The sequence below is a fragment of the Miniopterus natalensis genome, chromosome 16 (assembly GCF_054644295.1).
Source record: "Miniopterus natalensis isolate mMinNat1 chromosome 16, mMinNat1.hap1, whole genome shotgun sequence".
NCBI lineage: Eukaryota > Metazoa > Chordata > Mammalia > Chiroptera > Miniopteridae > Miniopterus > Miniopterus natalensis.
Window position 1 is genome coordinate 3868951 of NC_142096.1, and position 14162 is coordinate 3883112.

Consider the following 14162-nt stretch of genomic DNA (forward strand, 5'->3'; position numbering starts at 1 on the left):
TATGTGTTCCTTGGGGGGTGATTGCTATAGATCCACCAAGAGGGACGCATACATCAGTTTTCCCCTTGTGTTAATGGTGATTGGTTTTAATTTGTTGTGAATTTCTTCCAATTTACCCAGCACCTCCTCTCTCTTTTTAGTCAAGTTGGAAGGAATAACTCATAGGTGCCATAGTAATTTGCTATGTATTGTGCTCTGCTTGCTGTGCTGTACCTTTGCTTGTGTGTGTGGGTAGAACAGTCTGCTCCTTGGAAAAACCACTTCAAATGGCTTTGGTCTCTGTGGCTGTGGTTCTTGTTAGTCTTTTGTATTCATGCCATTTCCTGCCTTAGTATTCCTGATTACCAGCCAGTTAATCATCAATGAGCCGGGCTTTGGAAGTGGGGCTTTGTGGTTGAGTGACCTTAAAGGCTTAATTCTCTCCTTCCTGTTCCTTTAAGAATCTCAGAGAGAACTGGATCTTTGGGGAAGCCCTGCGTTTAACTCTGCATTAATCCTTCTACCTTTCAACTTTTGGCTTTTCTGGAAATGTGGGACAGAACAGCTATGGTGTTCTTACCTGGCTTGGGAGAGAGAACTCTGAGAAGTCTAAGATCACCTTGTGAGAGTCTGTTTCCTTAAGTAACTAATGTTTGTAGAGTAAATATTCGACATTGTCTGTTCCTATTGGTTCACTGTACTTTCTCTTCCTTTAGCCCCCCAGGTTCGCCCAATAATCTTGGCTACTTCCCTTCAGCTGCTAATCTTAGCAGTGTCCCACCTCAGCCTGGCACGGTGGTCAGAATGCAGGGCCTGGCCTACAATACTGGAGTTAAGGAAATTCTTAACTTCTTCCAAGGTTACCAGGTCAGTAGCTTGAAGAAGAAAAATATTCAGTGCCCTTAATACTTGAGTTGATTTGCCTAAAGAATGCAGCCAGGAAAGAAACCGATTCTCTGAAACTCGCGTGTGTACAAGTGCTACCAGATGGCTTATAGAGGCAAAATGAGCCAGGGTCCGCCTGGAGGACTAGTGTGAGTGCCAACGTCAGACTCATCCCTTTGACAAGATTAGGGCGTTTCCTTGCTATTTTTACTATTTCAACTTAATCTGTTGGTGCCCTTTCGGAAAAGCTCTTTAGGACCTAGAGCAGTGTGGGTCTTTCAATCTAGAGTAGGATTCGCTAAGGATTTTTTATCAAAGTCAAGCTCCTTTTTTAAAAAAAATCCTCACCCAAGGATATATTTGTTTGTTTGTTTGTTTTTATTGAGAGAGAGAGGTGAGGAAAATGTGGATCTGTTGCCTCCTACCCGAGATTGAACCTGCAGCCTTTTGGTGTACGGGATGACGCTCTAACTAAGCCACCCCGCTGGGGCCAAAGTCAAATTCTTGACTAACAGAAAAATACTTAAACATGGTGTTGAAGTTGAATATTTAAAAAGTTGTCAGAGGTCTCTCTGCCTATCCTGGATAAAACAAAGGAGACCCCATGAGTTTTTAGATGGTAACTCCTTAAAATGAGCTGTGGGATGCCCAGTGAGCCTTTTATGTAATGATCTGCAGGTTGATTCTTGTGAAACTGGTATTACTCTTGTCAGTTTCTCTACCACTGCCTGTATCCATCAGTTGTTTTCTGACTTAAGCTGAAAAAATGGGATTTTTCTTTAACAATGAGCAAAATCTCCTCATTGCCATCTCATCTGAGCAGACACCTTTCCGTAAATCACATTATACCTAGAACCTGGATTCTTCTTTCTTGCTATATCTAAAAGTCATTATCATACAGCCTTTTAATTGCACTAATAGCAAAAATTGTCTTTCTTCTTGGAGCTGAACTTTGCTTGAGTCTTTAGAGTTGAGAAGCATAATTATCAAATCCTAAAATAGCCCTTGGTCGTTTACGGTACAGCATTTTAAGGCTTGTGCCTGCAGAGGCTGTTTTGCTGTTAGCATGGGTTTATAAGCTTGGTGTCCATGAATCATGGAGAATTGTGGAGCTCAACTAAAATTATCTCACTGGAGATGCCCCAGATCTACCACGTTACCATAATGATCCTAAAGGTTTTGAACATACAAAGGCTATTTTCTGACATGAGGAAAATCTGTGTCTGATTGAAAAACTAAATGAAGGTGGACATTCCTCCCAGAAGTATGATTTTTTTTTTCAGAGAGCAGTAGATACTTGGCTTCTTTCCTAAACAATTAAGCTGCCTGGCAGAAGAAGCCCTTGCAGAGGTTTTTTTTTAAAGTTACTTTTCAGATTTCGTATCTCATTCATTAGATTATGAAAGGAATAGAGAGTTTTATCAAAGGCTTTTAAAAAGGTTGCTTAATCTTGAGGAGCAAACATTTGAGTTTTGTATTTTCCCCTATTTTTCAATTCTACAAAGTACAAGCAAATTTTTAGGTTCTAGTGGTGAGCTGAATTAATTTCTTTTTTATTTTCATGAATCAACTTTTACATTCACACTGAACGGAATTGCCAGTTGTGCACATAAGTTGGTTATGAGATTAAGCAAAATTGCTGCTATTACTAAGAGTGCCATGGCTGGCGTTTGTTGGTATTTATTTTACCACAAATTAGTAATAACAATTATTTCTAGATTTGTGGCTAAAATATTGGCATGCTCCTAAATTGTGATAAAATAACTTCAGTCTGCAGCAGTTTATCTTCCAGTAGCTTCTAAGGAGCCATCAGTGTTGGGGTAGAGTTATCTGATATCAAAAGCCGAAAGGTTGTCCAAAATGATTTCATCTCAAGGCATTTGACCTTCATTTCTGAAGTGCCTGGAATTTATGAATTGTCCCAATGAATTAGGATTATATAGGAACCTCAAATTTTCAGTTCAGTATATAAAATTATTCCAGTGTCATCTTCAGTAATTTGAGCTTTAAGATAGTTACAATGCATGCATTCAAAATCTTTTGTATAAGTATATAATTTACTTATATTAAGCAAGTCCTTGGTGATAATTGGTTGAGGGGATGAAATCTCTCAGTAGTTTGATTCTGTCTTTAAAAAATACATCTTGGTATAATGTATATGTCATTCTCTATACTTCTGTTCTCTTTAAGTACAGCTTTTGGAGGTATGTTTCCCCTACTCTCAGCACAATTCCTTCTATAAAACTATTCCAACGTAAGTTTTCCATACTTCATTAAGGGTGAGGGTCGGGGTGCAAAAGCTGCAAAGGGCAGGGTTTCCACAAAGGGAAGAATTCTGGTGGCCTAAGCAAGATCACTAACTACCATGAGAACATTTGATGCTGAGAGTGCCATTCTGGTAATGAAAATAAACCTGTGTCTATATTTTAGTTGATGGGTCTATCATTCTGAAATGGACTCTCAAGAATCCTTAAGGAATTCCCTTCACGTCTTTCATTTGCTCTTTTCATCCCTTTACTGTCAAAGATTTTGCATTTTCAGTAAGTGCTAGTTTTTGTTTCTCCTTCAAGTACTGACACATCATTATCTCTTTGGGCCTTTCACTGCTCAGAGTTTTACCTGCTCTCCTACTGAGATTAGATCAGTGTTACAGGTACATCAAATACGATTTAAAGTTGACAGTTGTTAGCCCATATTGGGCTTATTTTACTATACCTTGCAAATAGTTGGTGCTTAAATATTTGATATCTAGTCATACCTGTGGTATCATGGAAACTGTACTCTTAGCAGGATCTGAAGTGTTTGGTGCTGTTTACTGTGGTATGGTGCTGTGTGTGTGTGTGTTTAACTTGACTTCCATATGTTCAATCTAACTTTCCTCCTAGAAGGGATTTTTAAGGTATTTAGACATGTTAAGTAACAAATGAAGACTTGGGATTAACAGTTAATGTGTGTGACTTGTACCAGTGTTAACCTGTTTTCTGTCGTCTAAATGTCCTATAATTCTGTTGGTAGATCTGCTCAGTTGAAGCACTAACCATCCGTAGTGACGGTTTGTCCATCCTTTGACCCTGTTTGTTTTAACTTGCATTGTAGTATGCAACCGAGGATGGACTTGTACACACAAATGACCAGGCCAGGACTCTACCCAAAGAATGGGTTTGTATTTAAGGGTCCCAGCAGTTAGAGCATCCTCAGAAAAGAAGGTAAGGCTCTGTGATACAAAAGGTAAATTATAAAGGGCCAAATAGAGGTCAGGAATCTGCAAGTGTTCTTTTAGGAATCAGGTGAGAGGCCTCCTCTTTTCTTTAGTGCGACGTAGGTGTCAGAAATCCTGGAAGGGATGGAGACTGCAGTTAAGGTTGTCATCTAAGTAGGTAGATCTAAGCAACACTTATGGGTAACAGTATGTGATTTGGCATAAGGGGAAACTTTCTAATTTGGAAATTCACTTGCTATAGCTCATATGGACTATAGGTTAGGAATGCTTTTTTTTTTTTTTAATTGAAGTAAAAATCACATAACAAAATTAATCATTTTAAAGTATCCAATTTGGTGGTGTTTAGTTTGTTCACGATTGTACAGCAGTCATCTCTGTCTAGTTCCGATACATTTTTAGCTCCCTGTTTTCCCTCCTCGTAAACCCTGACAGCTAATCTGCTTCCTATCTCTATGGATTTGCCTGTTCTGGATATTTCATATAAATGGAATTATATAGTGTGTGACTTTAAATATACATAAGGTAAAATTTACCATTTTAAGCATTTTAAGTGTACAGTTCAGTGGCATTAAGTACATTTCACATGTCGTATAACCATCACTACTATCTAGCTGCAGAACTCTTTCATATTCTCAAACTCTGTTTACATTAAACAGTAAATCCCCACTTCCCTCTTCCCCCAGCTCCTGGCAGCTGCCATTCTTCTTTTTGTTCTTACGAATTTGACTATTCCAGTAACCTCATACGTGGAACAACACACTACGTGTCCTTCCATGACTAGCTCTTCGCTTAGTGTAATGTTTTTGAGGTTCACCAGAGTATGAACTTGACCTGTTCCAAAATGACTGCAAGGTTTGTGTGTCATATCTTTTTCTTCTTCTAAAACTTTGTCAGGGAAGGAACCCCGATAAAGCTTTTTTGAAGGTAGCTAGTTGTCTGTTTTTCTCTGCTAGCCTGTAGCCTTTCCTTAAAGGGCAGTGCGCCCTGGGTGAGGCTCCTGGGGTGGAGATTAGGGACACCTTCTTTCTCTCTCATCGCTGGGTTTGCTGGAATGGGCTCGCTGACACGTTGTTCTCGAATTCTGCCAACGTTTTCATGGCTGAGGACTCTGTGGGCTTCAACCGTATGGATTCTATGTTGAAGTCGGGGTTGCCAGGACAGTGTTGCCCTTGAGAAATTACAACTGAGGTCTTACCTTCTCACTCGGAAGCTGTGGAAACTCCAGGTCTGGGTTGGAAGTGATGATCCTCTGCCACTTTCAGTGAGGTTTCAGAGAGCATCGTGCCCAGATCCTGAGCGGTGGGAATGGGGTGTTTCCTAGTGTAGTGCACAGTGGCAAGAACACACTATCCTAGCCTGTCGATACTGCTTGGGTTCATACTTTGTCTCTCCATATGTTCTTTACTCACAGCCCTTAACGCTGTCTGTGAATTCGGTAAGCATACTAGCTGTCCAAAAATGAGTAGATTGAATAAGAAGTGATTATAAGTGGAACCTTTTGACGCTACGTTAGAAATGTCCTAAATTCTAAAGGTTGCCTCTAAATCTATCTTAGGCTTATATATTTGGGGTCATGGTAGAATAACAAATCAGGTGCTTTGCTAAAATCCAGATACCTGAGTTTTCTTTTTCTAATAACCCATCAGATTCATCTGCCTTTATATTGAGAATTGTAAAACATCACACAGGATACTGTGTGAAATACTTGGCATAGGTTATCTCAACAACCCTGGGAGGTAAGAATCATGAAAGTATTATGGGCTCACTATAAAGAATTGGGAACGTATAGACAGGTTCAAAGGAAACGCTAATAATCCCACCATCCAGAAATAACCACAATATTTTCTTTCAGCTTTTTTTTTTTGGATGCCCTCATGCAATTTTAGACCTTGTTTCTTTCCCCTTAACTTTATACTGTGATTATATATTTACATATTTTTCTCATTCACCTAAATATCAAACTTAACATCACAACTCATATTTTACACCAACAGAGTGGCTTTCACTCTTATACCTACAACCCCATCTGAGTCTCAACGTAGCCCTGTGAGGCATCAGGGCAGGTCCCCATGGTTCCACCTGACAGACGGGCAAGTTAAACCCAGGGTGGCCAGACACCTGTCAGAGCCATACGTTTGCCCAAGCTGACCAAGGGAGCCAGAACTCCTGGCTTCAGGCCTGGGGCTCTTTTCCACTGGCCACATAAGAGCACTGTAGAGTTAAGTGACTGTCGTAGGCTGAATGGTGGCCTCAGATATGTCCATATCCCAGTCCTTTGGAACCTGTGACTATTTACTGCCTTATATGACAAATGATATAATATAAGCATTTTGAGAAGAGTAGCTTATCCTATATTATCTGGGTGGGCCCTAAACGGAGTTATAAGGGGCAGAGGGAGATCAGACAGACACACACAGGAGAGGAGGAGGCAGTGTGACCATGGAGGCGGAGTCCGGAGCCCAGGAACGCCTGCAGCCACCAGAAGCTGAAAGAGGCAACGACTAGGTTGTTACCTAGAGCCTCTGGAGGGTGTGCGGCCTGGCTGACATCTTCATTCCTGACTTCTGGCCTCCAGAATTGTGACAGGATAAATATCTGTTGTTTTAAGCCACCAGATTTGTGTTAATTGGTTAACAGCAGCCTCAGGAAACTAGTATAGTGCTCTAAAAATGGATTGAAAGAATGACACAGGATCAGATAAAGGTAGCTTTTCACTTTGTTCTCCCTCTAGTTGCTTTGTCCCCTTAACCCAGCCAATATCTGTTGAGTACTCCAGGAACTACTGTGGGTGGTATGCCTCCCCTTTCTCATGAAATACCCCCAAGGGCATCTCTCAAGCCATTGACAGACCCTAGCGCCCTCCAGGGAAGGAGGTTTGATAGCTAGCTAGACAACTTCAGGTGGCCACAGTGTTTGGTGTTTCACTACCGTCAACACACACACACACACACACACACAGGTGACGTTTCACTGCTTAGTAAAATAGGCATAAATTTGCTTCTACATGTCTTTTTTTGTGTGTGTGGAAATTGGGTAGATTGATGAGTGTAAACCAGTTTTAGAAACTGCAAGTTTTTATTATTATTATTATTTTAAAATATATCTTTATTGATTTCAGAGAGAGGAAAGGAGAGGGAGAGAGAACAATGATGAGAGAGTCATTGATCGGCTGCCTCCTGCACGCCCCCTACTGGGGATCGAGCCTGAAACCCAGGATGTGCCCTGACCGGGAATCGAACCCTGATCTCCTGGTTCATGGGTCGATGCTCAACCCCTGAGCCACACCAGCTAGGTGAAACTGCAGTTCTTTATAAAAATAAGTAGCTATTTTGTTGCTTGTAGTTAACAATAATCATAGGGGCAATGTTTTTGACTATTACCTGCATTCCAAACATTATTCAGATTTCACCAGTTTTTCCACTAGTGTTGTTTTTCTACTTCAGGATTCAGTCTGGGATCCCACTTTGCATTTAGTTGACCTGTCTCCTTAGTGTCCCCTGCTTTATGTTAGCTTCTCATTTCTCCTTGTTTTTCCTGACCTTGACAATTTTGAGGTATAGTGCTTTTAGGTGTTTTGTGAGCTGCCCTTTACTTTGAACTTATTTGATGTTTTTCTTGTGGTTGGACTGGGGTAAGTCCATTTAGGATGCCATAACAAAATTCCGTGGCCTGGGTGGCTTATAAAAACAAACAGTTATGGAGGTGGTTTTGATAGTTTCCTTTGCCTCTTGGGAAAACTGTTGTCTACATTGGGTATTTTTGGAGACTCTTGCAATGTGTTTAGAAGTTTTATACCAAACCTGCCCCCCCTTCCCCCCCACTCGATGGAACTTCTACTGGAGAGTATTTTTCATACTTGGCCTCTTAAGTTTACAGTTTGTATTACTTTGTAGATTGAAAATGATCTGTCTTATGTGAAATAATTATGGCTGCTAAGGATTGGAGATTTTCGAGACTATAATAGTTCCTTTTATTTGTGTTTTTTTTCCAGTGTTTGAAAGATGTATGGTGATCCTGAAACCATCAGACACCAAGTCATCTTCTAGCAACTTCAGGGGAAGTTTGTCTACACTCAGGCTGCAGTATTTTCAGCAAACGTGATTGGGCAGGGGGTCTGAGCCCTCTCTTTTGGTGGAGTGGAAAATTTGAGCCAGCGAAGCCAAATCCTATAGCAAGAAGCATGTCTGGCTCCTTGCTGATTGCATTTAAAATGTGAATTGGAAATTGGATGTCTCCATTACTTCCAGCCAATGTGGCATCATGGGTTTTTCTTAAGTTTTATGTCTTGGAGAAAAAAGTACTCCGCTTATGTCTACTATCTCCACCAAGAACTCTGTTCTGGAAACTTCATTTTTGTGTGTTCCCGCTCCTCTCTCTCCACCTCCCTACTTTCTACACAATCATACCCTCTTACTAAGTAATTCAAGAGTAAGGTCTTGGAATACTTAAATCACAGACTTTAGAAATAAAATTAATATTTTTCTCAGTTTCTTGGCCATCATGATGTCTTATAGTTAAAAACCAATGAGAACAATTTTTTTAAAAAAATATGTCTTTATTGATTTTAGAGAGGAAGGGAGAGGGGGAGAGAGAGAGAGAAACATCAGTGATGAGAGTGTCATTGATTGGCTGCTTCCTGCACACCCCCAACTGAGGATCAAGCCCAAAACCTGGGCATGTGCCCTGACCTGGAATTAAACCACCATCTCCCGGATCATAAGTCAACGCTCAACTGCTGAGCCACGCCAGCCAGGCCCAATGAAAACAATTTTTAAAACACTTTGGGATAAATTAGAAATAGCACACCCACCACAAAAGATACATAGTTTAAAAGTTGGATCTTTTTTCTCAGCAGGTACCAGTTGTAAATAAGAATGAACTCTAGGGGCCAAAATGCGAAACCAAAAATGAAGCAACTGCATGTAGTTTGTAATTTCTAGTTTGATCTGTAACTGAATATTGTGGCTTCATATGTATTATTTTATATTGTACTTTTCCCATTGTTGATGGTTTGGACTTTAATAAGAGAAATTCCATAGTTTTAAACCTGACAAAAAGAATATTTGGACAGTGTATTCTAGACAGCAATGTACTAACTGAAGTGAATGCTTGTATATATTAAGATAGCCTTAAACCTTCTCTAATGCCTTAACTATCAAATAATTAAAACTTTTTAAAGCTAGGATTAGAGTCAGCATGCTAGACTGGGAGGTGAACACTGACCCCATTGGAGCAGGTACTGATGCTATCAGTGTTTAGGACTGTGTTTAGCTGTGTTTATGCTAGCTACAGAAGTGCAATATTAGACACTAGCTAGCTAGTATTGCTGCCTCATTAACTCCAAAGAAGAAAACGGAATTTGATTAACTCAGTGCACGTTTCTTTAAGTTACTCATATTGTCCTTTGCTTGAATGCAGTGCCATGCAGATTTTCGTGGCTGCTAATTTTTATTTACTTTGCATTACTTTGACTAACACTTGGAGAGCCAAACATCCCCTCTTCGGCTGACCAGGAATAAGGAATAGCCCTTTAACTGCAGTAGGAAAAAAAATTAAAAAAACAAAACAATTTTGTGTGAAAATCGGTGATAACTGGCACTTAAGATCAGAAAAAAGTTCTTTATACTTGATGCCTTAAGATGCTGTCTGCCCAAAGCTCTGAAAGACTTTGATAGGCAGTAATATTTACAATACTACTGAGTTTTTGTAGAATATTTACATTTGATAATAAAACCCACCTGTTTAATCTCAATGTTTCCATTCTTTTTTATTAGAAGAGCTACAATGGTGGAAGGGCATGGGCAAGCCATCTTTTCCTGAGGTGGTAAGATTGTTCCCTAGGTTTACACTAAGTATTTGTAAAAGCTATCAATGATAAATGCACTCCAGATACAGCACAAACATCCTTTGAGGGTTAATTATTGAAACTCTGTGACATTTTTAACTTATGGCAGTCAGAGATACTAATATTTGGTCCTTGCATTTACTGGACCTCTATTTGCTTGACAACTTGAAAACCTATTTAAGGCACATAAAATTAATAAGATATAGAACTTTAGTGTTTCTGAATTCCACATACTTTTTTTTTTTCCCCCAATCACTGTCCGTGCTGATGCCGAGTTCTCCAATATTGTGTAGTCCAAATTCTATTTTTTAGACCATGGTAAGTCTTGATTGACTGCTCCCATATTATATATATATATACTATATATATATGATATATAGTATCACTTATTTGACATATAATCTTGTTAAAGAGCTCAAGTGTATCAATTCTGAATTTCTATTCTAACCACAGGCAGGAGGTATGTTCACTCCATTTGCCCTCATTAAGCATTCACTGAATAGAGTTTAGTTCACCTGGGAAAGTTTTTCAGTCCCAGCCTTAGCCAACGTCATTTACGAAAAGGGAACAGTTGCTTTCAGGTTTGTAGTCAGCGTTGGGTCTCTGCCACCACCTGCAGGAGGTGTCCGGCTCTAGGCAGGCTGAGCTGACCCAGGCTCCTTTTTCTTTGATGTCTCTGGCAGGCACCTGATGTTGCCCAGGCTCCTCCCTGCCCTCCCCAGAAACAGTTGCCTGAGTTAAACTGGTTTTCCTGCTCCGCTCCCTGAAATAGAACCTCAGTCGCTGCTCTTCTCATGGCAGAAAAGAAAAGTAGGAAGATGTGGAGTAAGGGTGGTGGGGAAGGAAGAGGAGTAAAGATGGGAATGTATAAAAGGAAGGCTCAAGGTCCAGCTCTTAGGTTTATAGTTAATTACACAGTTTCTCCCTGCTTTCATCAGCTCTTTGGGGGAAATTTTTAAATACTACAAAAGTAGAGAAACTAATGAACATCATGTATTTTTCACCCAACTTCAGAATTACGAGCTGCAGGCCAATCTTTACACAGTTGTACTATTTTTTTTTTATTTATTCATTTTTTATTTTTAGTTTTTAAATATGTCTTTATTGATTTCAGAGAGGAAGGGAGAGGGAGAGAAACATGAATGATGAGAGTCACCGATCTCCTGCGCGCCCCGACTGGGGGTCGCCCCGGGCCTGTGCCCCGACCGGGAATCGAACCCGATCGCCTGGGTCCTAGGTCGACGCTCCACCGCTGAGCCACGCCCGGCCGGGCAGCATTATTGTTTTAAAAATAATGCCATGAAATGGGCATTTCCTTGGTTAAACCCTAGGCTCCGAGCCCGCGGGGCTGCAGCCAGAGTCCCCGCGGCCCCGCCCCGCCGGCCGCAGGCTCGCACCTGCCCGGACGCGTCTCCCCTCCGCGAAAGGGGCGGGCCCGGGCCTCGCCCGGAAGGCGGGCCTGACGGGGCTCTTAGCGCCGAGGCCAAGCACAGAAGTCACGGCGAGCACGCTCCGCGCCCGCCGCGTTCAACGCCCGCCGTGGGCACACCTCCAGCCTCGGCCCCAACCCCCCGGCGGGGGCGCGGCCCGGGCTCCTCGCCGCGCAGGCGCAGGCGCCGCGTAGGCGCACCAGCCTAACGCGTCCGCCGCTCTTCGCGCCCGGCGCTCTGGTACCCGGGCGCCAGGGGGGAAGCGATTGGAGGAGACACCGGAGGGGGCGGGCCCGGAAGTGGGGGCGCGGCGGCGTGGAGCGGGCCTCGGGCGGCGGAGGGGCTCGGCGACGGGCGGAGGCCGGGAGAGGCCCAGCCGCGCGGGAGCCGCAGCGGGGGGCGCCCCGGGCCTCCGCGGGAACCATGGCGGAGGACGAAGGTGACGGCCCGGGGGCCCAGGCTCCATCCGTCTCGCCAGGTCGCGGGGAAGAGGGGCAGGGGCGCGAGGGGTGCGGAGGCCTGCGCTGCGGGCGGCGCGCGGGGCGGCGGCGGGAGGCTTGTGTGTGGAGAAGTTTGACGGGGAGCGGAGGGAACGGCCCGAAGCGGGACGCGAAGGTGGCCCTTAAAGCTGGAGACGGAGGCGGTGCAGCCAGAGCCGTGGGGGGCGTGCGCGGGAGGCCGGGCCGTGAGCGGGGGACGCGGGCCCGCGGGCCGAGTTGGCGCTGCGCGGTGTAGGTCGGGCACCGGGCGCCTTTCGCAGGCGGCGCTTCTCGAGCCGGAGGCGCTGTGCCGAGGGCGGCGGGTACGGACCCAGTGCCCGGGGCCGGGCACGGACGGGGCCGGGGACGGACGGGGCCGCGGGGTTGGGGGGCCCGCAGCGCTGCGGCGGCGGGAGCGTCCCGTGGCCCCGCAGGGTTGGCGCCACAGCATTTCGCCCTAGAAAACGGGCCGTGATGGGCGTGAGAGACGGGGGAGGATCTCCGCTAGCCATGGCTGTTGTAGGAGACATTCAGGGCCCAGTAACTTCGCGACGCCGAACTAGTTTCAGGAACAGGCATGTAGGATGGTGTCGCCTGGCTGAGCCGTCTTCGTTTTTGGTGGAAAACGTGACTTTTTTACCCTATCGACTGGAGTCTTTATGACGATGATGATGGCGATGGAGGTTTCAACCCTGGTGAACCGAGCATGCAAGGAGGAAGTTTCCAGAGTTCAGCGGAAAGCTAGTTTTTTTAGACAATTCATTATAAGAAGTGTCCGCTGTCCTGGGACTCGCCGTGCGGTCCCTGCGCTCCCACGGGCTTCGTATTTGCCCCCCTGAAGCTTCAGTTTTCAAAGTGTTAACGCTGATCTAAATTCAAGACGCTGTACCTAAAAGCAGCTTCAAAAACAGAGCTGTCCGCGGTCGGAAAGGAAGAATCTGATTTCATTTGTTGCCTTGGTTTTCTCTTCGGTTGCAGTAGACTTAGAACATTTCTTGCTATTTTTTCCCCCTTTCCTGACTCATCGCAGATCTCTGGGGGGTAGGTTGATAAGCCAGCTTGTAAGTTTCCTTGAGCACTTGGGTGCTTAAGTTAGAGCAGTGGTTTTCACCCTGAAGCAAGCGGTACCTGACTCAGTCAGGGGCAGTGACCTCCCTGAGATTGTCAAGTAAAAAAAACGACAACAGCCAGCGCAAGGAGGGCTGTCCGGTGTGAGTGAATCATAAAATCACCTATTTTTTTGTCAAATCGGCAAAAAATATATTTTTTGGTGTGCTGCAGAATTTTAGTAATTAGTTTATGTGTGCCCCGAGATGAGAAAGGTCAAAAAGAGTTGAGTTAAAGCATAAAAAAGTAGTACTGGGTACTCAGAATCTGTGATATATTAAGGAGATGATAAGGAGCCAATTAAAAAGACCGTACATTTTGTGAAATTTACTTATGTGATAGAAAGTGAAAAATGATTTTTGTTTATAGAATTACAGCAATTAAGTATCTTATATGAAACATAATGAATTGCAGTTTATTTAAAATAGTTTCATTCAACACATTTTAAAGTTCCATAAATATTTGGACCCCTAGTGTGGTAGGTGCTGGGATATAGTGGTCAACAGTGAGTAATTACATTTCATTTATTATAGTAACGCTAGCAGTGGTACTTATAGCAAGCATGTCTGTGCGCCACGCATTCTGAGTGTTTTACATTTATTTAGTACTCAGTACTTTTTTTTTTCCCCCAAAACACACATTATCTTACATGCAGTGTATTAAAGTTAGACTCATTTTACTTGGATCCACATGTTCTCCGTGTCTTTTCTTTGCTTATTCACACTCACTCAGGTCTTTTTCATTGTCCGACTTTTTCTCTATATAAATACTATTTAGGATTCTCATCTTCCAGAAAATGTCTTCCTTGATGTTAGGGTCAGGGTGTTTATGCTTCCTGAACAAATGTCAGAGCAAAGGAAGAATTGACAACCTCGAGTAGAGCAGTATTAACACTTCCTTGGAAATTGCTGTGTATATTCTGGATGGACGTTTGCTGGCTTCTTTGCAAGCCCCTCCTATCCCGTGACCAGAAATAGGTTATTTTTGTGGCTGTGTTATCATTTTCACTTAGTTTGATATTTTTCTTTGCAGTGCTAAATATGGAAACAGTGAAAGGAAACTTGAATTCTATCCTAGAGCTTTGCTATCAGAATTAATAATCTGGTTTGTCCACTGCGTTGGCCTTTGTTACTTATCTAGAGATTCTTGGCGTTGTTTATCAATTAAGTTAGGAAATCAATATAAAGAAAACAGGGCGAGCACAGCAGGCTGTGGCT

General features: G+C 43.2%; 2 protein-coding genes across 3 annotated transcripts in view; both read left to right on the top strand.

Annotated features, from left to right (window-relative positions):
• Window positions 1-9830, top strand: part of ESRP1 (epithelial splicing regulatory protein 1) — a 43758-nt gene extending 33928 nt beyond the window's left edge. Inside the window, exons 14-15 of the mRNA XM_087825278.1 lie at window positions 696-846; window positions 8076-9830. Coding sequence (XP_087681404.1) covers window positions 696-846; window positions 8076-8096 — 172 coding nt within the window. The 3' untranslated portion in view covers window positions 8097-9830. The remainder of the gene's footprint in view (window positions 1-695; window positions 847-8075) is intronic.
• Window positions 9831-11761: 1931 nt separating this feature from the next.
• DPY19L4 (dpy-19 like 4) overlaps window positions 11762-14162 on the top strand; it is a 28082-nt gene continuing 25681 nt past the window's right edge. The window contains exon 1 of one of the 2 annotated variants that reach the window (XM_087825280.1): window positions 11762-11798. In XM_087825280.1, coding sequence (XP_087681406.1) covers window positions 11783-11798 — 16 coding nt within the window. In that variant the 5' untranslated portion in view covers window positions 11762-11782. Of the gene's footprint in view, window positions 11838-14162 lie in introns of both variants that reach the window. The other variant, XM_087825279.1, reaches the window with a different exon arrangement.